Below are 24705 nucleotides of genomic sequence, written 5' to 3'. Positions count from 1 at the left end.
TTTTTTTGTTGCGGAATAGTGTCAACATTCACACAAATACGAGATACTATTACTACTACTACTACTCATACAACAACAACCACTACTACTACTACTACTACTACCAATAATAGTAATAATTATATATATATGTGTGTGTGTGTGTGTGAGTGACAGATGTGTTTGAGTGGTTTCTAAAATAATGATAAGTGATCGATAAATATATAACACTTATAGTGCTTGCTAATTAGCTAATGAGAACAAGCTATTCATCCATTACTCTTAAACTAGCCGTTTTAGTACATTAGCAAGACAGAAGTGTTTGTATCTGATTCGAATTCATGTTAGTTAGACTTTTAATCCACTTGTATTTCTTGAATACGCGTACATTTGCTCCATTGCAACGGTCCGTACGTGCGGTGGTGCTGATGACGTCCTTGTGGAGAGCCGCCTCCTCCTCGACCCGCCTCAGCCCCTCCCTGGCCGGGTGACATCAGCCGGGCTGGCCGCTGGCCTGGCGGTGCTCACTGCTCGGGCGGCCGGCCACTCACTCGCTCCCTCGCTCCCTCGCCCGCGGAGCCTCCAGCAGAAGCAGGCCAAAAGGCGAAGCTCCACGACGGCGAGACGCGACGTACTAGCCGGTGAGCTGCCATCTTTTCTTCTCCTTCTTCTTATTCTTCATCTTTGTCGTCGTCATGGCGGAGGATTTATGGAAAGTTTACGACCCCCGGAGCAAAGTGGGGAAGCTTGACGACTTCAAAAACCGGACTTGACGTGGCCGTGGAGGTTGTTTTGGTGCTGTTTCGACGAGTCGTGGGGGAGCCGTGGCTACCGAACCGAATCGGTACCGAAGCCGAGCTCCAGCAGCTCGTCCGACACATAACGGTGTCGTAAGGTTAAGCGTGTGGTTGCCATGGAGATTAGGAACGCGGATGCTCGGGTGGCTTCCTCGGACTCATCCGACCTTGATTGAACCGTGATTAGCTTGATTAGAAATCAATACTTTCTCGACGAACTCCGGACGTGTTGTCGCTTCCAGATGCTTTTGAGTGGAACATGTTGTTTACACGCCGCGCCACCAGGGGGCACCGTTGAGAATGATACTGAATGCTGCGTTGGGAATGTAAACGTCAAAAGAACAAAAAAACAACAACAACAACGCTAACAAGCTAGCTTGGTTTTGTGCGTACAACAACAAAAAAACGTTTCATCAAGTAACAACCAATCACACGTAGTTATAAGAAGTAACTAATAAATACACATTAATTGATTTCATGGACTAAATCAATGGTTCTCAAACTTTAAAAAAGTTACACCAAGTATTACAACTAAATAAAACTTGGCTCGCCAAGTACCGCTATAATTACCGCCAACAATTAAATATGCCTCAAAAATATATTTTAAGTATATTTAATATTATTAAAAGTCACTGGAACATTTTGTACACTTGTTTAGATGTGAAAAAATAATAACTACTAGAGGTGTAAATGAAATGTATTTGTCAAGATGTTTTTTTTTAAATCAAAGATTTTTTTTCGTGTCCTCAAACAGAACATTTTCATTTTTGTAAAAAAAAGAACCATTTTATTTCCTGGCGAATTTTTAGGCCAGGTTGTTTGGTTCTGTTTTTACTTGTCATGGGGGAGACATTTTACCGTATAACAACAAATTACAGTAAGTTAATAATAATAAATAGCCAATAAATGCACATTATTATTATTCGATTTGTTGGAGTAAATAGAATTTGTCAGGAGGGTGTTTTTTTTTTTTTTTAATTAATGTTTTGTTTTTTTATCTGCTTCCAATCGGAAATAGTTTTTTGAGAACAAAAAAAAAAGAACAAAAACAAAATGTTTTTAGGGCATACCACGTCAGCGGCATTTCATTGCACTTTTACTCGTTACTTTTACTCAAGATTTTAACGTAAGTAGCATTAGTAATAAGAGAAGAATCAAACAAAAAAAACGTGGCAAAAAGCAGAGTACAAATGTTTAAGTAATGACACCTCAAAGACATTTAAGTATGTTAAGGCCGAATTCAAGCAGTATTTCGTTGCATTATTCCTCGTCTGAGGTAGGAAATTTACAGATTGCCAGTTTTCTTGAACGCAGCAGGGTAGGAAAAAGAAGTGCGAGGAAACAAATTCCGACTAATGGGGTGAGTAATAACGTTGATTGACAGGTGAGTCAAAGAGCGTTGCCTTGGTAACACCACGTCTTGGTGTGGCAGCAACTATTGACTCTTAAGTGTTTTTCTTCTCTCAATAAGATGAAAAAAAACCCACCCTCAATTGTTGGCTCACAGGTGACATCTTACTACTTTCACAACATTTGTGTCATGAGAGCCAATTGTGATTTCGAACTGTCCCAGAAGGCAGTGCAATTAGATCGATTGTAGAAAAGTTAACTAAAGTTCGAAGAACATTTCAAATGTCACTTTGGTGTTTTTACTGGAGAACTGAGATATCAGACTGCCCCTGAAGACAGCTACTGAGTAGAGTAGGTAGACAGAAATATATATATATATGTATAAAGAGATAGAGAGAGAGAGAGAGAGAGAGAGAGAGAGAGAGAGAGAGAGAGAGAGAGAGAGAGAGAGAGATTTCTGGCTGTCTGGTAGGTAGGTTGGTAACTGAGATTACAGTCTTCTGGCTGTCTGGTAGGTAGGTAACTGAGATTACAATCTGTTCCTGAAGGCAGCACCAGAGTAGGGCTGATAGATAGGTAGTTAAAATAGGTGTGATTTCGGACTGTCTCTGATGGCAACAGCAGAGTAAGATATATAGGTTTTGTGTAGGTCGTGATGTAAGCACAGTGTAGCGCGCCGCCGGCATTGACGTTTGGGAAAAGTTGTGCTGATCTCGGGTTGCTTCTTGAATGAGCGTCATTGTTTCGAGGAACACATGTGATCTTAGATAAGCCTCATCGGACCCCCCTATTCTCCCCCTCCCTCCTGGTCCCACTCTCGGGGGGAAGTCATGTCGCAGCCTGGTATCACCTAGCGAGCGTGTGACTACGTGTGACTACTTTACATGCAAACATGTTTGTTTGTTCACCTGCTGCCTGATCACACTATTCTTACACGCGTGTCTATGCTAACCAACTAGCCCCTTAAACTCCTTTCACACTGCCCGTAGAAGCAACAAAACATTTTAAAAAAAAAATCTCCTTTGAGTTAAAATAGTTAAGATCCTTTATCTTTTTCCTGGTGTAGTCTTTATTTTGACACTAACTACCTAGCTACCTGGCCAACTGGTTAGCCACTTAGGTCCATTTTATGCTGCCTGTAAAAATTGGTGTTCTTCCTTTGCGTTGTCATGCAAATGAGCGACCAAAATGACACCATTTCTATCAGTTAGTAGCCTGGATAACCAGCAAGCCACTTCAGCCCCTTTCACATGGCTGGTAAAAGTGAACAGAAAAACGACACATCTTTTTAGTTTTCGGTTAAAATCATTACTGTCCATAACAGGGTCCATGACCATGACCATGTCCATGTCCATAACAAGGCTTCGTTGTAGCAAGTCTGAATTTTGACGCTACCAAACTAGCTATATGGCTAATCAGTTAGCCACTCCAGCCCCTTTTATGCTGCCTGTAAAAGTTGACAGACAGATCTATCTATCTATCTATCTATCTATCTATCTATCTATCTATCTATCTATCTATCTATCTATCTATCTATCTATCTATCTATCTATCTATCTATCTATCTATCTATCTGTCTATCTGTCTGTCTGTCTGTCTGTCTGTCTATCTGTCTATCTATCTATCTATCTATCTATCTATCTATCTATCTATCTATCTATCTATCTTAGATAGATAGATAGATCAACACCGTTGATTGATTGATTAAGGTTCCGGCATCACAACACCGACAGTAGGCAAGTAAAAGAGCTAAATATTCTGTCATATTATTATATTCTGGCCAGAACAGAGGTGGCACAGCAAAATGTGGCTAACTAGCTAGCCACGTTTACACTGCTTGTCAAAGCAGACATTTTTTTGACTGTGTAAAAGACACAGGAGAATAAATGAACCAAAACCATCGCTCAAAAACATTTTCACTTGGCATGGCGCTTAGTTGCACGTCTGTGATTGGCCAGCGAACTGGACAAATGTAAACAATTATGTCAACAGTGAGTGAGGAAGATTCATCTCACGCAAACAATGAGTGTGTGTGAATGTGCTGATGTCATCAACAAGATGTACAGCAGTGACAAAGAGTGCCGTTTTCCCTCGGTAGTGGTGGTGGTGGTCGCGGTCGTCATGGCCGCAGCCGCCACTCTGGGCTCCTCCTGAATAAGTCATGGTGTCATTCCGCGGGCCGACATTCCTCACATTCCTCCCGTACTGATCCCGGCGCTCCGCTCTGCTTAGTTTGGAATCCTCTCAGAATCACACCCAACCTTAGTTGGTGGAAGATGCTGTTAAGGTGTAAAAAGAAACTCTTCTAATGAATATGGGAAACTCTTGGTGCAGTGGGATGTTCCTTTTAAGATCAGAAATCAAAAAGTTTCAAAATGACAGTTTAAAACAACAAGAACAACAGGCAACACCAACAATTCAATTAATATCGTTAACGCCCATCTTGAGAGCCCACTTGATGACAACAACAAGTTGCTAAGGTGCTAACATAGTAGCAAGGAATAAGAGTGAACATTGCTTGCTTATTGACACTCCACTAAACACACATAACAAAAGAATTACACCTATTCAATGTTCAAATACCTCACAGACTTCGCATCTTTCTTCGTTTTTGTTCACAAAAATCACTAGCTCAAAGCTAACACACAGTGAATGAAAAATACCATTGACAAGCTAACGAAAATTAGCATGGAACTTGCGGCACTTATCTCACTCAAAATAATGAATATTGGTACACAAATGCTGTATAAACACATACAAACAGGCAACACAACAATACTCTCTGGCATGTATTCTTCAAACTCTGTGGAAAAACTAGTTATATTAACAATATTCAATCCTGACTTCTACTTTAGTTGTAACTTCAAGTGTGCATCTCATTGCCTGCACCACACTGCCCCTCAGAGGCCAAGACGTGCACAGCAGGAACAACGATTCCAATGAGGCACACAGATCGCTAAGCACCTCCAGCCTTACTACATGACTCCTCATTTCCTATCTTGCACGACATTTTCAATAAAACGAAACCCCAGTTCCATCCAGAAGTTCAAAAGTAATTGCAGCACATATGGAGAAAGCAAATGCTGTTCCCACCAAATACTGACAGTAAACAAATATATAAATTGAATTTTAATTTGTGGAGTTTGCATGTTCTCCCCGTGCCTGCATGGGTTTTCTCCGGGTGCTCCGGTTTCCTCCCACATCCCCAAAACATGCGTGGTAGGTTAACTGAAGATTCTAAATTGCCCGTAAGTGTGATTGTGAATATTTTTTTGTTTATATGTGCCATGCGATTGGCTGGCGACCAGTTCAGGGTGTACCCCATTCTCCAGCACGCTCGCGACCCTAGTGAGGAGAAGCGGTAAGAAAGATGAATGAATGAATTTTAATTGTTATTTTGCACCTTAAAAGTATAATTTGTATTTCTTATTTATTGAGGTTATTTTTCATGGTTTTCTAATGTTTTTTTGTTTTTGTTTAATCTATTCAAATGTAGAATATGCTTATGTTTAGGTTAAGCAGTGGTTATGTTGCAATTTTATTATTGGTTTTATTAGTTTTCAGGATTTTGTAATATATATTTTTTATTTTTATTTTGTATTTTTATTTTATTCAGTTGTAGTACATTTGAGTCACTGTTAGTGTAGTGGTACATTTGCCTGACTTGGGTGGAGGCAGCGTGGGTTCAGTTCCCACTCAGTGACAATGTGAGTGCGAATGGTTGTCTGTCTATATGTGCCCTATGACTGACTGGCAACCAGTTCAAGGTGTAGTCTGCCCTTTCCCCTGAAGTCAGCTGGGATAGGCTCCTGCACCCCGCGACCCCGAACAGGGTAAGTGTCTTGAGAATGGATGGATGTAGTACATTCTTATTTTTAAAGTTACTTTATGTAACCCATTGGTTAATAATGAATGGGCCAGTTTTTCTCATACGTACTGTTGCTGATTATTGTTCTCTGTTTGAGGAATATCACTTCATCAAGCCTTTTCAAACATTCCATACTACAAAATATGTAAAGTATGTATGATTATTGCTGATATTGGTATTGGTCAAAACTCAAGGCCGCAATATCAGTATCGGATCGGAAGTGAAAAAGTTGTATCGGGACATCCCGAGACCTTACGTCGATTTTCGTAGTCTGGATTTGGATGCTAGCTAACCAGCTACCTGACTAAGAAGTTACACAATTTATCCCTTTTACCACTGCCTGTAAAATCAATTAAAATCATGCTGGTTTAAAACAAAACAAAACAGCAGATTTTAGTTAAAATCATTAATGGATCTTAAAGTAACTGCAACACAAGAAAGGATCAGTGTGTAAACATCCACAAATTTAGCAAGCAGATGCAAACTAAATACTCTCATTGAACACGACACAACAAGATTAATTGGCGCACTCTCTTACTGGTTCGACTTCATTTTACTTTCATTCAACAGTAGTTTACCTCTCTTTGCACCTGTGTGGCAGATAGGAATGTTAAAAAGTAACTTTGCCTGTACAGTAAATAAATAATTCACCATGGCCGCATTTTGACCCTGCGGCAGAGAGGATTTCTATTTATATTATTTCCTATGGATGGGAAAAGATTTCAGGCTCCACCATAGCCACAAACTCTTGGCGGCTAAGTTGCTAACTAGACTGCTCGCTGGGGTTTAACTGCCTACAGGTGGTTGAAAAATATTTGTTTACTTTTATCATACATAACAAAAGATAAGAGCACCTCCCCTCCCACACACACACACACACACACACACACACAGCGGGAGTATCTACCTTGCAGTCATCTCAGACTGTCATCACAAAGGCATTTCCTCCTCAGCCGCTCACTTCCTGCTTCCCGGCAAGAGGCCCGACGTGGACCAAACCCCTAATCCCCCCCAACCCCCACTGGACCGCTAGGATGCTTCTATTACTGCGGAGTGAAAGCCGGGTACAGTCATCATCCCTCCTTGCTTTTTTGGGGGATATTGCAGCCATTTCTTCCCGTAGGAAATCATGTAACTCGAAACTGCCGTACAAGTGTCCATGCATGTCTTAATATTAAAATCTTTGTAACGTGAAACTAAAAATGTCTTGTAAATTTGACACACCACAGAGAAGAGTGTTGTTGATAAAGCTGCCTAATTTGAATGATTTAAAAAAAATCCCCAAGTTGGCTTATATAAAATGAAGCTTCAAAATGGTGAATAATTTAGCCCTTCTCTACGTTCTTGAACACTGTGAGCGTGTCTGCTGAATGCAACAAAAGCATGCCCTGCTCATCTGTCAACTGTTCATCAAATACCACTGCTACGACCTGGAAAAAATGGATGCAACTACATGTTTAAGTTGCAAATATATTTCTGGGTCTAGCTTCTGGTGGTTGCAATATATCCCACCGGGTTGACGTGGAGCTTTTCCACTCCGTGAAAACGAGGCGCTCTCAAGCGGCCATTTGTAACATTATTGTTTTCTTCTAAGGTTTGTGAACTTGTCATGCAGTATTGCCTCAACGACGGATTGGCCATTTTCTTTCCTGTTCGCTACTCGTCGTACACTGTGTCGGTGTTTCCTCAGTCTGTGTTTCTGTTCACTTCATATTTTGTCAGCCGAATTTTTTTGTTGCAGGGTGCAACACTTCCTTGAGTGAAGCTTTTGCATGGCCAATCGCTTACTGACTGAATTACTTAATCCACTGCTTAGCTGCTGTAAAAACATTTCAGTAATAGAGGGTGCTAACAGACTCTAACATGGTCATGGTCTAACATGACTTGCCTTGGCATAAATGAAAATATTACATTCAATAAAAGATAAAATTGATGTTTAATGTTTATTTACCCATTTCATTAGTTATTTGTATTTATTTCACAGTGTTTTGTCTGTGTTAAACTATAGTTATTCTCTATAAAATGTTTATTTATTCATTTTTTGAACTATTTTTGTGTGTCTGAAAGTGGATTTATTGGATTTACATTATTTCCTCTGGGAAATATTGCATTAGTTTTCATACGATTTGGTTTTAGTCAGACTTTGCGGAATCGATTACCGTAATCACAAAAAGTACAAGAAATAATCCATAGTAAGTAAAAAAAAAAAAAAAAAAAAGTAGAAATTCTCAGGGATAATTACATGAGCGCAATGTGCGATCATATAATTAAAGCTCTCACTCATCTTGCCAGTTATTCACAATAAACATCACCTTGCACAATTAAAGAAAACAAAATGACTGGAAATAATCCACAGAGTAAAAAAAGACATGTCCATGGCATGCTTGGTCAGACATGTATTTACCTACAATAAATGTGGTCTTTATGATAGCCGCCAAAGTACACAATAGAAATAAATGATTACAAATAATCCATAGAGAAAAAAAAAATTGGGTGAAAATACATTTTATTAGATAGGATAAGATTTGACATTGAAATATTTTATGTATAGTCAGCACACACAAAAAAGGAAAAAGCGAGTGCCCCGCCTGATGTGGGTCAGTGGAACGCAGCAGCAGAATTCATCATTTGTCATTTAAAATGTATAAGCACGTCTGTGCTGCTCCAGAAACACTAAACTGCTCCTATTGTCATCATAAATGATAAAAGCACGATTTAAATTGCCTGTAGGCGTGAGTGTGAATGGTTATTTGTTTATACGTGCCCTGCGATTGGCTGGCAACCAGTTCAGGATGTACCCCGCCTCTCGCCTGAAGTTAGCTGGGATAGGCTCCAGCTCGCCCGCGACCCTAGTGAGGAGAAGCGGAACAGAAAATGAATGAATGGATGGATGGATGAACAGATTTGGTGCATAAATGCTGTTTGGTAAGCTGTCATAAACACGCTTTTAAAATGGAAGGCATGTCGTTGCCATGGCAACTGGAGTAACTGGAGCTGAGGCGCAGATGTAAACATCAAAGCGGAATTCCCGCAGTGTGTCAGTGTGTGTGTCCCCTTCACTGGTTCTGACCCAATAATAAAAACACTAACGTTTCCTTCTTGCATGCTGCAATCTCACTGAGGAGCCCTGGGTGGTCCACTATCTACGGGACCACCCAGGGCAGCACACGATGCAGGGTGGAGAGGCAAGTGGGGGGTGGGCACATCGAATATTAAAATGCAAATCATCCACAAGTTGATGTATAGTGAGGTTCTCCCCAAGGTTCTTGTCGGGTTCTTCTGTCGTGGGAACGTAACGTGGTGGAGATGAAGGGCGTCGTCACACCAGGATATTTGAACCGTGACGGCCAGGATTACCCCCCTTACTCTTGTATCCCTCGCTGGCCTACACTCACACAGCTCTCGAAGCATTTAGATGGGCCTCGATGTTTCATGTTGCTAATGGAAAGCGGCTCAAGTATGGGCAGGCCCTCAAATTGAAACAATTTTAAGAGGGCCTAATTAAAAGACGCCGATCAAAAAGCACGAAAACGCATGATGAATAATTCATGTAACTAATTCGATGAAATCTCTGCGGTGCCTTTCAGAGATGACGGGAGGAGGACGCTGCTGACCTGGCACACTGCCACCAGAGAATCTGCTCCAGTCATGGCCGCCCATCGCATTAGAGCCTCAGCCAGTAGCAACACTTCGCTGCCTCGCTGCAGGTCCGAGGGGACGCTGATTGACCTCAGTGAGGGCGTGTCCGAGTCCAGTCTCATTGATGTCAAAGGTAAGATGTGGCCACGCTAGCGTGTAATGCTAACAGGCTAAAATTGTTAAAAATCCAATGTAATAGGTTCAAGGGTTAGGGATAGAATAGGGTTGAGGGTTATGGTTTAGATTTCTAGGTTAGGGGTTGTTTTAAATTTTGGTTCAGGATTAGGAGTCCAGCCACATGAGGGAGGACAGGATTCGAGTTTAGACTTTAGTTTAGGTTTAAGTTTAGGTATAAGTTTTGGGGGTTATGGTTTGGTTATTAAATTTAGGTTTATATTTTAAGGTTTGGGTTAGGCCTAGGTTTAAGAGGGTTAGGTTCAGGGTTAAGCCATGTGAGGCAGTGTTAGGTGGCGACTATATATATATATATATATATATATATATATATATTGGAGGTGGGGGAAGCAAACAAATAAATTAAAATAGTAAAAAGAAAACTAAAATGTCTTGGTCATGCCCTAACATTCTTTTATATCTTTAAAATATGGTTTAAAAAAGGGGGAGGGAAAGAGAGGGAGAGGCGAAGAGAAGGGTTGTGTCAGGGTTGGTTTTATGGTTAGGTTTATAGTTTTGCCACATGAGGTTGGTTTAGGGGTTTGGTCAGGGTTAGTGGTTTAGGTTATAGGTCACGGTTGGGTTGGGTTTAGAAGTGTTAGGTTCAAGCTATATGAGACAGTGTTAGGGTTGTTTGGGTCGGGGTTAGGGATTAGCGTAAGGTTTACTGAATGGGGTTTAGGAGTTAGGCTTGGTTTTGGTTGTTAGGATTAGGGTCACGGCGTTAGTTCAAAGTTCAGAATTTAAAGTTAGAGTTGGGTTGTTGGGTTTAGGGTTAGAATTAGGTTTCGGTCGTTGCATATGCAGTATTTAGTTCAGTGCTTAGTGTTCACACTGCCATATCTGACACCGTCCCTGATCTCATGTTCCCAGTGCCTTCTCCTAGTGCCTTACGCCTGGATTCCACCGCCTCTTTGGGCACGGCCCGGGAGGTGGTGGCCATTAAGGATTACTGCCCATCCAGCTTCACCACGCTCAAGTTTTCCAAAGGCGACCGCCTCTACGTACTAGACACATCGGGTGGCGAGTGGTGGTATGCCCACAACAACACAGAGATGGGCTACATCCCGGCTGCCTACGTTGAGCCCATCAATTTCAGAGACTCGTCCTTCAGTGATAGCGGCATGATTGACACCGCAGGGGACACCAGGGAGGAGACGGCCTCGGAAATGGACCTTCTCGGAGAGTGGGCTGGTGTAATTCTCAAACCCACCACTTTCCATAATGGAAATCCTTTCATAACCACACATACCTCAACCAACCCGTTCCTCCGCGGGGGTCCTCAGAGCCCACTGGACCAGAACAGCAACGAGAAGTCAGTTGATCTTCTTCTCTTTGACACCCCGTCTGTGTCAGAATCAGTCAGCAGCACCGCGGACCTCAACGGTTTTGGTGGGATTGTTTTTAACCCTCCAAGTAGCACTCCAGGGATGGAGCTTCGAAGGGACAATCCATTTTTCAGGAGCAAGCGGTCCTACAGTTTGTCCGACATGTCCATTCTGCAGGCTCAGTCGGACAACCCTCCATTGTCCAGTGGTTTCCTTAGCAGCCTTAAAGCGCCAGCTCCGGAGCAGTTCCAGAACAGGGAGGATTTCCGGACAGCGTGGCTTTCCCACCGCAAGCTGGCCAGGTCCTGCCACGACTTGAACTCGCTGGGCCAAAACCCGGGCTGGGGTCAGACGCAGCCGGTGGAGACCAACATCGTCTGCCGGCTGGACAGCTCAGGAGGCGCTGTTCAGCTTCCAGACACCAACATCAGCGTCCACATTCCTGAGGGACACGTCGCGGAGGGGGACACCCAGCAGATTTCCATCAAAGCTCTCTTAGACCCGCCTTTGGAGCTGAACAACGACCGCTGCACCACCTCTGGCCCAGTGGTGGAGCTCAAGCTCAGCAACATGGAGACCAAAACCAGCATTACACTGGAGATGAAAGTATCCGTGGTTGTCAAAGCAGAAAACCGGGAGACCACCCGGATCCTGTACGTCAGAAGCGACTGTAAAGAGGGGCCTTACACTCCCATCTCCCAGACTTGCCTGTACGGGGACACGGTCCAGGTGACCTTGGACAACTTGGAACCATGCATGTATGTTTGTGTGGTAGTGGAGTCCCAGTCTACATCTCCAGACTCCACCGTGTGGGATCATGTGGTCAAAAAGATTACACTAGGGGTGTACGGTCCCAAACACATTCACCCCTCATTCAAAACAGTTGTAGTCATGTTTGGTCATGATTGTGCCCCCAAGTCGCTGTTGGTGAGCGACGTGGGTAGGCAGACGCAGTCTTCGCCTGTAGCGCTACAGCTGTGGGGCAAACACCAGTTTGTCCTGTCCAGACCCCAGGACCTCCGGGTTGGGGTGTACTCTAACATGGCCAACTACGAGGTTAAGGCCAGCGAGCAGGCAAAAGTGGTCCGGGGTTTCCAGATCAAACTGGGGAAAGTAAGCCGGCTCGTCTACCTGATAAGTTCTCGCAACGGCACGGATGTTTCAGACTTCACTCTGAGGATCCAGGTCAAAGACGACTTGGATCTTATACTGGCCCAGTTTTGCGTTCAGACGCCCACGCCTCCGCCCAAAACGGGTCCGAAGACGTCCATGCAGCGTCGCTTCCTGAAGAAGAAGGAAGTGGGTAAGATTGTCCTCTCTCCACTGGCCGTTGCCACCAAGTACCCAGTGTTCCAGGACCGCAGGATCACCAACCTGAGGTTTGGAAAACTGATCAAGACAGTCATCCGGCAGACTAAGAACAGCTACCTGCTGGAGTACAAGAAAGGAGACTTTGTGGCACTTTTAAGTGAGGAGAAGGTCAAGCTGAAGGGTCAGTTGTGGACCAAAGAATGGTACATTGGGTACTATCAGGGCCGGGTGGGACTGGTCCACACGAAAAATGTACTGGTGATGGGCAAAGTAAAACCTATTTACTTTAGCGGGCCTGAGCTCACCACTTCCTTGTTACTGGAGCAGGTCCTAAGGCCCTGCAAGTTTCTCACATACATCTACGCCTCGGTTCGCACCGTCCTGATGGAGAACATCGGCAACTGGCGGGCATTCGCAGATGCCCTCGGGTACCAGAACCTGCCCGTGACGCACTTCTGCCGGGCCGAGCTGGACAGTGAGCCAGAGAGGGTGGCCTGTGTTCTAGAAAAGCTGAAGGAAGACTGCAACAACGCTGACAGCAAAGAGCGCAAGTCCTTTCAGAAGGAGCTACTCATGGTAAGTCCATAAATCCGGATGGGTAAATCGTGGCACAAGTAAGACATTAGCACTAGTGCCTAAGCCATTAAAAGTTAGTCATAAGTCCATGATAAGTTAGTTCCTATTCTACTACAACATAGTTACTAGGGAGCTGTTTTTTTTTTTTTTTTTTTTTTTTTTTATTAAATCTGATTTCTAGTTATTTCCTATTTTGCTATGTATTAGTCACAAATCTGCTATTGGTTAGTCACTAATCTGAGTTATTTCCTAGTCTACTATGAGTTAGTCACTATCAATTACTTCCTATTCTACCATGAGTTCGTTCCTATTGTACTTTGAGTAGGTCCCGAATCCACTACGTTGATCTATTTTACTATGAATTAGTCACTTGTCTCCTACAAGATTGTCATGAGTATATTATGCATTAATTAGTTCCTATTTTTTGTGAGCTACTCGCTTGTCTACTTAGTAATAATTCCGATATAACTATTGAGTTATGAGTCTACTATTAGTCACTGTCCTACTAGGAGTTAGTCACTAGTCTCCTCTGAGTTACTCACTAATCTACCTTTGTTTAGATCATGCTCTACTACAAGTTAGTCATTATTCTACTTTGTGTTAATTAGCTCCTATTCTACAATGAGTTAGTCTACGTCTTTCTGGAAACGTCACGGTGCTTCGTTTCTAGCCATTCATATTTGACCATTTAGAACAGGGATTCTAAAACTTTTTGGGTCCAGGCATCTCTGACAGTGGATATATTTTTCCCAGGACCCCCTCATATTTATTACACCAATTAAACATCTTTTTCAAGGAAAGAAACAGCCAAACCAGTAAAACCATAGCTTAAATATTAAATAACAGTGAATTGCTTTTTACCCCTTTATTTTATTGCAAAATAATAAAAGTACATCAGGAAAATCTTTATATTTAATGACCATAATTAATTTAACCTGATTCCCTAATAAGAAACAACAGCAATCTCGCACTGTCCAGGTATTTATTTCACACACTGGTTAGATTTTTGGGAGAAAAAAAAAGGATACTGAATTGCATTCAAGCTACTGAATCATTTCGGATCATATCGTTGTAAATCACATGTGTCAAACCCCCGGGCCAGATCCGGACCACCGCATCATTTTATGTGGCCCATGAAAACAAATAATGTGCATCAAGTTCACTGATTCTTGCTAAAATATTATAAAAAAATGTCATATGTAATAAAAAACCCAAAAATTGTCATATGTAATAAATAACGTGTAATAAATAATGTTAAAATATTTTTTTTTTGTTGCCAAACCACTTTTTACAGTAACTGAACAAACTATTATCCTTGACTTCTGATTTCAAAAGTAGTTATCCATCAATTTGTTGTATATGTAATAATATGATGAAGTACTTAAACATTTATATGGTTTCACAGTCATAACTAAGGGTAACCATAACTACTATGTGGCCCGTGACAAAAATGAGTTTAACACCCCTGTTCTAAATGAACCAATATCATCCTTGAATCGAACCGGGAACCCGGAATCGTGATACAAATGAAATTGTTGCTAAAACGAATCGTTACACACCCAGTTAGTTCCTATTCTGTTTGTCACTGTGTGAAATACGCAAGGCATAGTTTGTGAACCTAAGCAATATTTGTTTGAAAATCTTTTTCTTAAACTGATTTGTTTTTGAACCCAGGTTCCACTGTAGTTCCCATTGTCCTGCGTTACTCACAAGTCTACTATGTATCAGTTCCTATTCTGAGTTATTCACTAGTCTATTACAAGTTAGTCACGAGTATACTATCAGTAATTTACTAGTTGACTGCATGTTAGATCCTAATCTAGTGCCATTTTCTCTCCAGTCCACTCTGAGTTAGTCACTGTAAGTCTTGTACAAGTTAATTTCTTTTCTCATGTGATGCAGTTTATTTCACGGAGTAGGAATGTTTATTGATGTCATTTTTTATTGATGTCAACTTGGCTTTGCTGCAGCTTGCTGATCTGTTATGGTGTCATGTATGGTAACTCTGAAAAGTGTGTGTGTGTGTGTCTGTGTGAAATGACGCAACAAAATGACAAGCGTGTGTAATAAAGAGAAAGTAGCAGTAACTTGACCATGTTCCCCCATTGAAGGCGATAAGCTTTGTGGATGAAGCTGCATCTCCAGCACAGACTGTGATGAAACATTCATAGCGAGTGAAAAGAACATACTAGAATCTCGTGAGTGTTTGTAGTGGTCGCTGGTGCAGCAGCAGCGACTCTTGTTTCTCTTGGATCCTAACACAGTGGGTCCTGCTGTGTCCACATGACGCAGAAGTCTCTCTCTGATTGGCTGCTGTCCACCCTGGATTCTATTTTTAGGAGAAAGCAACAGAAGGAAAGCACTGTTGTTACTGTCTTCGCCCACCCACCCCCCCCTCCCCCTCCACCCCTCCCTAGCCTAGTTAGTTACTACTCTACTATGTGCTTCTCTCTAGTTATTTCCTGTTCAGTGTCTTGTACTAGTCTTCTCTGTGTCAGTTAGTTGTATTATGTTAGTTGCTACTCATCCTCAGAATTAGTTCCCATTCCATCATGAGTTAGCAACTGGTTTACGATTGGTTAGTCACTAGTCTTGAGTTAGTTGCTATTCATCTATGCACTAGTCATAGAGCTATGCTCTTGTCTATTATGTGTTATTGATTAACCTACTATGACTTGTTAGTCTTCTTCATGTTCGTTCTTATATATTTGGCACATCCTTCCTATTGTAGTATAAGTTAGTCACTAGTTGATGATGTGTTAATTAGTTTTCATTTTGTTCTGAGTTAGTCACTGCTGGCTTCTACTGAGCCCCCCTCTCATCATTGCTGAAGACCAGAGGTAGTCCAGACTGGACACCAGACTTGCCCGTAGTCATTCCTCTAAAGCGCTGACATGTTCTAGAGCAGGGGTGTCAAACTCATTTTTGTCGCGGGCCACATCATATTTGTGGTTTTCCTCAGAGGGCCGTAGTGACTGTGAAACCATAGACTGTAAATTAGAGCTTCAACAATTATATCAATTAATCGAGAAATAATAGGTTATCACAATAATTGACAGCTATTTTGATAATCGATTAATCGTTCAGAGACCATGTTTAGCTTGAAATTGTCCAAATCATCAAAATTTCAGCCTCTCAAACAGTAAATATTCTCAGATGGCTGTAGTCCTCCATAAAAGCAGACTGATTATCTTTATCTTTCATCATAATAAGTATTTGCAAACATCTGCTTTTACTTTTGAAAACACTGATCAACAGTTTTGTCCATATTCTGACTAATGTTTTCCACAAAACTGCTAACTGAAACATACTCAATTTATGTCTATGCATTTTCTGCACTGTCAATTTGAACTAATGTCCTGTTTTGGAATGAAGGAAAATAAATTATTTTTGACTTTATGACTATTTATTTTTTCATTGATTTATCAAAAAAAATCAACAAATTAATTGATCAATAAAATAATTGTTAGTTGCAGCACAAGTGACAATGTATAATCAGCCCATATTATTACAAATACACATCAAATTGATGGATAACGAGTTTTGAAGCTCATAAAAACTCTTCCACTATTATAAAATGTATCTTTAAAGTGGGCCTGGTAACAAAACAAGTTTGCAATTTTCCAATGTTATTACCGGTGAAGGTTAAGACAATTTGTAATTTTTGTATTTTAGCAGGATGCCAACCCACATGATTTGCTTTCACGGGCCACATTACATGAAGTGGCAGGCCAGAGATCTGGCCCCCGGGCCTTGAGTTTGACACCTGTGTTCTAGAGCTTCAACAAGTGTCGCTGTCCAAGAAGACCGGAAGGAGGAGGATGAAGCATCAGGTGCTGGGATCTTGTTCTGAGGCATCTCAAGGCGGCAGATGTTTCCTGCCGCATTGTTCTCAATAAACAGAATAAACAGAAGCTCCAGTTTGCGGACCAGCAGGCGCCGGTCCCCCAATACCAGAACCTGCTCCTCTCCCCCTTGAGCCTTCCTATACACCGGCATCAGACACACACAGGTCCGACTAACAGGTGAATTGTGTTAGAAGAAGCTAACTTCAAAATACAGTGGCACCTTGACTTAGGAGAGTCACAACTTAGGAGTTTTTCGAGTTATGAGTCATCGCTTGATTGATTTTTTTTGCTTTGTGTTGCGAGCCAAAATGTGAGATACAAGCTTCAGCTACGCTGCCGCTCAAGTGAAATAAAAAAATACAAAATGGTTTGCAGTAGTTGAAGCTGCAGTGCAGTGCTAGCTGCTAGGCTCTGCAGCCGCTAACAGCTCAGGAGCTAGTGATGATTTTGTAAAAACGTAACGTAGCAATCCAAGAGGGAGTGATTTCTTGAGCGATAGGTTTAACGGTAGACAACTGGAAGTGCAAATCATGTTGCAATGGAAAGTAAGCGGTAAATTACCAGTACTATAGAAAGAGGTGGCTTCAATAAGCATGAATAACATAACTCTTTTTCTTGTGACTGTCAACTTGTCACAATGTACAATAATTGTTATTTAATACATGACACTTTTTTGACTACACCGTTTATTTCTTTTCATTCTCTTTTATTATGTTTTATGATACTTTTATACAACACATAGCTTTGTTTTTTTTTCTTTTTCGGTATCCACTATTGCTGCTGAAATGATGCAAATTTCCCCATTGTGGAACTAATAAAGGTTATCTTGTGTTTTCTTTATTAAAAACATGCAACAAAAAAATTATGATTGTTTTTTTGAGGGGCTGGAACGGATTAATGGCATTTCATTTCATTTCAATGGGGAAAATGGATTTGACATATGCGTAAATTGAGCGAAGAGTAGAGCTGTTAATGTCGAATATTTTTAGAATCGATTATTCTTTTGATTATTCCATCGAATAATCGGATAAACGTATTTTGCATTCGTGTATTCCAAAATCTTTTTCTGATTACTGTTTATTAACTGTAGTTGATTTCGTATTTAATGATTAAACATAACCAGATAAACAATATCACAGAAGAGGTGGATGATGTTTTCTCTTTTTGCTCTGCATTGTGTTGTGTGCTCATTAACTACAGTGACATTCCTGCACTGTCACCCACACTGCCACTGCTCAGAGCCCAGGCCACCAAATTGTGGCACCCTCTTTTGAGGATTCGGAGAACTGAACTTTCAGCTGTCACTCGTGCCTTCTCTCACGGCTCCTAAAGTGGGAGGAGAATTTCCAGCGAAGGAATTTGCACGCTCTCACGGGCTGCAGAGAAGCAGCCTCCGAGCTTGCGTAGTGACCATCGGTTGCGCCACCAGGACAATTTTCCCTTCTTTGAAATTCAGTTGGACAATGCGCTTCTGTGGCCGCTGAAGGGTGCCCCAGAAGCGGCCACAGTATAAGAAGTACATTGGACAAAATAGAAGCCAAAACTATTGTCCATACAGTGGGTACGGAACGTTTTGAGACACCCTTAAATGTTTCACTCTTTTTTATATTGCAGCCATTTGTTAAAATCATTTAAGTTCATTTTTCCCTCATTAATGTACACACAGCACCCCATATTGACAGAAAAAAAACGTAATTGTTTACATTTTTGATGATTTATTGAAAAAGAAAAACTCAAATATCACACAGCCATAAGTATTCAGACCCTTTGCTGTGACACTCATATATTTAACAAGGGTGCTGTCCATGTCTTCTAATGATCCTAGAGATGGTTCGACACCTTCATTGGAGTGCAGCTGTGTTTGATTATACTGATTGGACTTAATTAGGAAAGCCACACCCCTGTCTATATAAGACCTTACAGCTCGCAGTGCATGTCAGAGCAAATGAGAATCATGAGGTCGAAGGAACTGCCTGCTGAAGAGCTCAAAAACAGAATTGTGGCAAGGCACAGATCTGGCCATGGTTAGAAAAAAAGTGGCCTCCATAATCCTTAAATGGAAGACGTTTGGGACGATCAGAAACCTTTCCTAAAGCTGGCCGTCCGGCCAAACTGAGCAATTGGGGGAGAAGAGCCTTGGTGAGAGAGGTAAAGAAGAACCCAAAGATCACTGTGGCTGAGCTCCAGAGATGCAGTCGGGAGATGGGAGAAAGTTCTAGAAAGTCAACCATCACCGCGGCCTTCCACCAGTTGGGGCTTTATGGCAGAGTGGCCCGACGGAAGCATCTCCTCAGTGCAAGACATGAAAACCCGCATGGAGTTTGCTTGAAAAAAAAAAAAACACCTGAAGGACTCCAAGATGGTGAGAAATAAGATTCTCTGGTCTGATGAGACCAAGATAGAAATTGTTGTTAATTCTAAGTGGCATGCGTGGAGAAAACCAGGCACCTTGTCCAATACAGTCCCAACATTGAAGCATGGTGCTGGCAGCATCATGCTGTGGGGGTGTTTTTCAGCTGCAGGGACAGGGAGACTGGTTGCAATCGAAGAAATGATGAATGCGGCCAAGTACACAGATATCCTGGACGAAAACCTTCTCCAGAGTGCTCAGAACCTTAGACTGGGCCGAAGGTTCACCTTTCAACAAGGCAATGACCCTAAGCACACAGCTAACATAGGACCACAGGAATGGCTTCAGAACAACTCTGTGACTGTTTTTGAATGGCCCAGCCAGAGCCCTGACTTAAACCCAATTGAGCATCTCTGGAAAGATCTGAAGATGGCTGCCCACCAACATTCACCATCCAACCTGACAGAACTGGAGAGGATCTGCAAGGAGGAATGGCAGATGATCCCCAAATCCAGGTGTGAAAAACCTGTTGCATCATTCCCAAAAAGACTCATGGCTGTATTAGCTCAAAAGGGCGCTTCTACTAAATACTGAGCAAAGGGTCTGAATACTTATGGCTGTGTGATATTTGAGTTTTTCTTTTTTAATAAATCTGCAAAAATTTCAGCAATTCTGTTTTTTTTTCTGTCAATATGGGGTGCTGCGTGTACATTAATGTGGACAAAAATGAACTTAAATGATTTTAGCAAATGACTGCAATATAAAAAGAGTGAAAGATTTAAGGGGGTCTGAATACTTTCCGTACCCACTGTACATAAACTATCCAATTCAGTCGATCAGCAATGATGTTTTTTTTGGAAAAATAAAAAAATATGTCCACCATTATAAGGTTGATGTAAAACAAACATTAAAATGAAAAAATATCTTAAGCCATAATTTATTAACTATTTATGATTGTGACTGTCGGATGGAAATGTTCTTCACAAAATTTTTATAATATGGAAATTTAGACAAAGCTGGACAAATTGTTCTGGAAGTACATTTTTCTAGGTTGGCAGCTTTGCGTATCTCAAGACACCACTGCATATACCTCAGAAACCTGCAAATCCGCAGGTCAACTTCAAGCCCCCCTTACATACAAGACAGCGAGGATTTGCTTTCTCGGGAATTCTTCCCGTGTCCTTTCAGACCAAATAAGAGAGAATTCCAGAGCGCGGTGTGAGCCAGGACACTGTGGAATCTTTGGCCTGACCTTCCGGAAGACTTCCTGCATAGATAAGATGTCTTATTTGTGGATAACAGCTTTGAAGTCCAGTGAGACCACCTGCTCTCATTTTTCCATCTTTGTTCACACATTTCCTCATTTTAGCATCATTTACTGAACCTCCACTCTGGCCGCTCTCCGGGTGGGGTGGGAGAAAATGGCCTGGTAATGTGCAAGTCATTTCAGTCCATCAGACTGAAGGGTCAGAGTTCACACACACCAGGAATGAGGTCGGAATGTCACAGATGGAGCAGTGGACTGGAAGTGAAAAATAACAATGACAATAACAAGGGTTATTATAACAGAGATGAAGGATGGAATCGCACGGGACGAAGCTTCTTAAGAAGACGCCGCCGGTTGGGAAAAATGCGCAAGTTAAAAACATGTACAAAAGTATTAGGACACCTGGAAGAGATAAGTGGGGCAACGAATCATATTTTGTAATGAAAAAAAATACATTTTCATTTTTTTTAATGCGCAGATATTACACTTGTCTGTCCAAACACAGCATTTTTGTTATAAAATAAATTGTATTTAGGGCAGAGTATATTTTGTAACAAAATATGACTTTATGTGGGAAAACTATTGTATTTTGGCTTCCAAAAAAAGTAGTACCTTGAGTTCCAATTGTACCATAAGTAATGTTTCCGAAATACCAGCCGTCTGCTAGCCAAAACTTGAGGCGTGAGTGAACTTCAGAAGGCTACAGAATCCACCCACTTCTTTCAATAGGAACTATTAATTTGTGATGAGTGAATTGAGTTAGGAGCAATACGCAATATTTGTGGCAATATATTGTATTTTGGTGGCAAAATAAAGCACTTTGGGACAAAGTCCAACTTTTTGTGGACAGCTGTTGCACTTTTGCATCCTAATGTTTTCTTGTTACATGTAGTGTATGTGGGGCATAGTAGAAAATTATAGTGACACACTCCCCAACTTTTTTTTGTGAGCAACTATTGCACCTTTGTATCCAAATATGTATTTTTTGTGACAACATATTGTATAAAGTTTTGGGACGGCATATATCATTTTTGTGACTTTTTGTGGTCACAATAGCATTTTGGTGCCCAAATATTACACATTTGTGTCTGAATATTGTATCTTTTTGCACAAATATGACACTTTTCTTGATTGACCCCTTGAAATGCAACATCTCATTTTACGAGGGGGTACTACACATTAAGAGATACAACAGACAGGGCAATCAAAACACAACACTAGAAACCCATCCATTTAATTTTTTTCTTGATTGTTCCAACCCAAAGAATTTTGCTGAAAGTTTTAGTTTGGTTAAGTAATAATTTGTTTTCAAAAAGCCAAGTCTGAAAAGTATTAGTCAAGGATTCTTGAACAGAACAATCTGAGAAAAAAGGGGACGGTCATTAATAAAAATAGCAAATACTAAAAAGAAGCGTAGCTAAGGTTGATCCATGAGGAACACCTCTAGATTGAATTAGTGAATTAGACTTACAGCCTTTGAGAGAAACACTTTGTTTCTCCTATGTGGATATCTAAACCATAATAAGGCATGTTTAGAGAGACTAATGGCACTTAGCTTTTTGCATGTAAATTTCTTGTTTTTAGAGCATCAACTTCCTGTGTTTGACGTGTCAACATCTTGTTGTTTGTGTAAGGCTCTACTGAAGCTGGACTGCCAGGGCCTGGTAGCCCGTCTGGTGATGGACTTTGTGCTGCTGACTACGGCGGTGGAGGTGGCAGGACGCTGGCGAGAGTTGGCCGAGCGCCTGGCCAAGGTTTCCCGCCAGCAGATGGACGCCTACGAGGCGCCGCACCGCGACAAGAACGGCGTGGTGGATGTCGAGGTGACCTCTCTGTTCTCAAGCTTCTATTGTCAAGTGCTTGATGTGATGTGATCTGTAGTACTTCATAGATGCCTATACTACAATTGGGACATTGTGTAAAACATATATAGAGAGTACAGAGTACAATGAGTTGCAAATTCTTTTCAACCTCTATTCAATTGAATACACTCCAAAGACAAGATATTTAATGTTAAAACTGATGAACATTATAATTGTTTTGTTATTGTTGCAAATATTCTCTCATTTTGATTACTAGCACAAATATCTCACAAACATTATTTTTGGGGTGATTTTAACGGTTTATTTAAAGATTTGCCTCAGTCTTTGTCTTACATTGAAAGGCCAACAACTGTCAAGAGGGAATGGAGGCCATAAACGCTCTTCTTTATTGTTTATTGATAGTTTTTCAGTCAGGTGTTTCAGTCAGATGTGTAAATTGGGTGTTAAAGTCAGGTGTTCAGGTTGGTGTTTAAGTTGGGTGTTTAATGTTGAAGTCCGGTCTCTAAATATGTAAGTGGGGTGTCTAAGTCAGCTGTGTGAGTCAAGTGTTTAAGTCGGGTGTCTTAAATTGGGTTGAAAACCTTTTAAGAAAAAATGGCCAGTAATACATGCCCTCGTTTGAGAAACTCAGGTGATCATTACAATAAATGTATATAATGACTGTTTTAATTTTACTGATGCTGCTGATGTGCTCGTTTAGGCCATGTGGAAGCCGGCGTACGACTTCCTGGTGACGTGGGCGGCCCAGATGGGCGACAGCTACCGGGATGTGATCCAGGACCTCCATGTAGGCCTGGACCGGATGAAGAGTCCCATCACCAAACGCTGGAAGCACCTGAGCGGAACTCTGCTTCTGGTCCACTGCCTGGACACCCTCCGAAGTTCCGCCTTCAGTCCCGTCTCCGCCACTTCTTCCTCACAGGACGACTTCGCCATCTGACGCTTTTTCTACTCGCCTTTTTTCTACACGCACCGCACGTCTATTTATTTACACTCGGTTCTGTCTCCTGTGATTCTGATCGCGCTCGTGTAATTTATTAACGTCGCAGACCCGCCAAACGCTTGGAACCGGACTCTCATGAGCTACGCTTCCCCTTTCGTATCATGTTTTTTGGTCTACTTTCTCATCCTTGCTTGTTTTGAAGCTTTACCCTCCCGGTTCTGGTGTGATCGGGTCAGTTTTGATGTGATCATTGCAGTTTCTGATGCAATTGGGCCCATTTCAGGTGTAATCGGATCGGTTCTGATGTGATTGTGTCATTTCCTATTGCAATTAGGTCCAATTCTGGTGTGATTGGGTTCAGATTTGATACAATCTGGTTTTGGAGCACCTGGGCCAATTCTGGTGTGATCTGGTTTGGTTTTGTTGGAATTAGGATAGGTTCAGATTCCATTAGATCAAGTGCTGATTGGATCTGATCTGGTTCTGGCGCAATGAGGTGCCGTCAAAAACAGAACCGGCTTCTCATGGAACTCACTCACTGTTTCAGAGTTGTCGTCAACTTTCACATCCTTGCATTGTTCGGGGGTGTGATTGGGTCAGGTTCTGCGGGTGAGGTGTGGGGTCTGGGTCAGGGTCTGGAGGGTGCCATTAGACCTGTTTCTAGTGCGATCAGATCAGGATCAATTGTCATCGGGTCGGGGTCAGGTGCAATTGGGTCAGTTTCTCATTTGAAGGGATGAGATTGTGATCCGGTGCAATTGGTAGGGGTGCCAATGTTTGCTGACTCCCCCTGGAAACAAAGACAACAGTGACACCTTGTGGCTCAATTGTCCATTTCGATCGCTTGTCATCATGGTAACGACAAACAAGCCAGCGCTCTGAAACTGAGCAACATTCCTGACCTGTTGTCTGATTTTCACACTTCGTATTTTACACCAACACTTGCCAAAAAGGACGTGTGCGGTCACGTGACGGTGTCATGTGACATCATCGTGTGACATCATCACCGCCGTTGCCGCTCATCAGAAATAAAGTGTAAATATTTGCACATTGGTCAGCCTGGCCTTTTGTGTCCGAGTAAATGCGTGCGTTCGTGCGTGTGTGAGTGCTGCATTTGCATGTGTGTGTGTGGGTACGTTTGTGCATTTGCGCATGCATGTGTGTGGTTGTATTTGTGTGTGTGTATATATATATATATATATATTAGACTTTACACCGCTTTTATCGGGCTGATCAGTATCGGCCAATATTTAACATTTTATGCTGATCGGCTTAAATGTCATAATTTGCCGATCCACTCCGCAAAAGACATTTACTCTGCATCCCCATCGTGCACAGTATATTGGAATCCAAAAGCTAGTTTATTTTTAGCCTTGTCACGTGTCTTTTGACGTAGTATTGGAAATAGCTGACGGCCAATAAAGTTATTAAAAAAAAAAAAAAAAAAAAAAA

At 41.7% G+C, this 24705-nt stretch overlaps 1 protein-coding gene across 2 annotated transcripts; it reads left to right on the top strand.

Annotated features, from left to right (window-relative positions):
* Positions 1–470: 470 nt before the first annotated feature.
* LOC133410368 (SH3 domain-binding protein 4) lies at positions 471–24705 on the top strand. 2 transcript variants are annotated; one of them, XM_061691464.1, is made up of 5 exons: positions 471–620; positions 9582–9766; positions 10681–13022; positions 22122–22310; positions 23011–24705. In XM_061691464.1, exons 2-5 carry the CDS (start codon positions 9643–9645, stop codon positions 23248–23250), a joined length of 2895 nt encoding a protein of 964 aa, XP_061547448.1. In that variant the 5' UTR covers positions 471–620; positions 9582–9642; the 3' UTR covers positions 23251–24705. The 2 variants fall into 2 exon arrangements, with proteins under 2 accessions (XP_061547448.1, XP_061547449.1); XM_061691465.1 differs by lacking the exons at positions 22122–22310; positions 23011–24705 and adding an exon at positions 16698–17812.

This window comes from Phycodurus eques, chromosome 12 (assembly GCF_024500275.1).
Source record: "Phycodurus eques isolate BA_2022a chromosome 12, UOR_Pequ_1.1, whole genome shotgun sequence".
Taxonomy (NCBI): Eukaryota; Metazoa; Chordata; class Actinopteri; order Syngnathiformes; family Syngnathidae; genus Phycodurus; species Phycodurus eques.
The sequence above is the reverse complement of the archived record's forward strand: the minus strand, read 5'-3'. Positions and strand labels throughout refer to the sequence as shown.

Excerpts from the sequence above, each read along its gene's own strand:
- LOC133410368 (XM_061691464.1), top strand. The coding sequence starts at position 9,643 with ATGGCCGCCCATCGCATTAGAGCCTCAGCCAGTAGCAACACTTCGCTG. Across the intron at positions 9,767-10,680 it reads CAGTCTCATTGATGTCAAAG|TGCCTTCTCCTAGTGCCTTA; the intron begins GTAAGATGTGGC and ends TCATGTTCCCAG. Across the intron at positions 22,311-23,010 it reads ACGGCGTGGTGGATGTCGAG|GCCATGTGGAAGCCGGCGTA; the intron begins GTGACCTCTCTG and ends GTGCTCGTTTAG.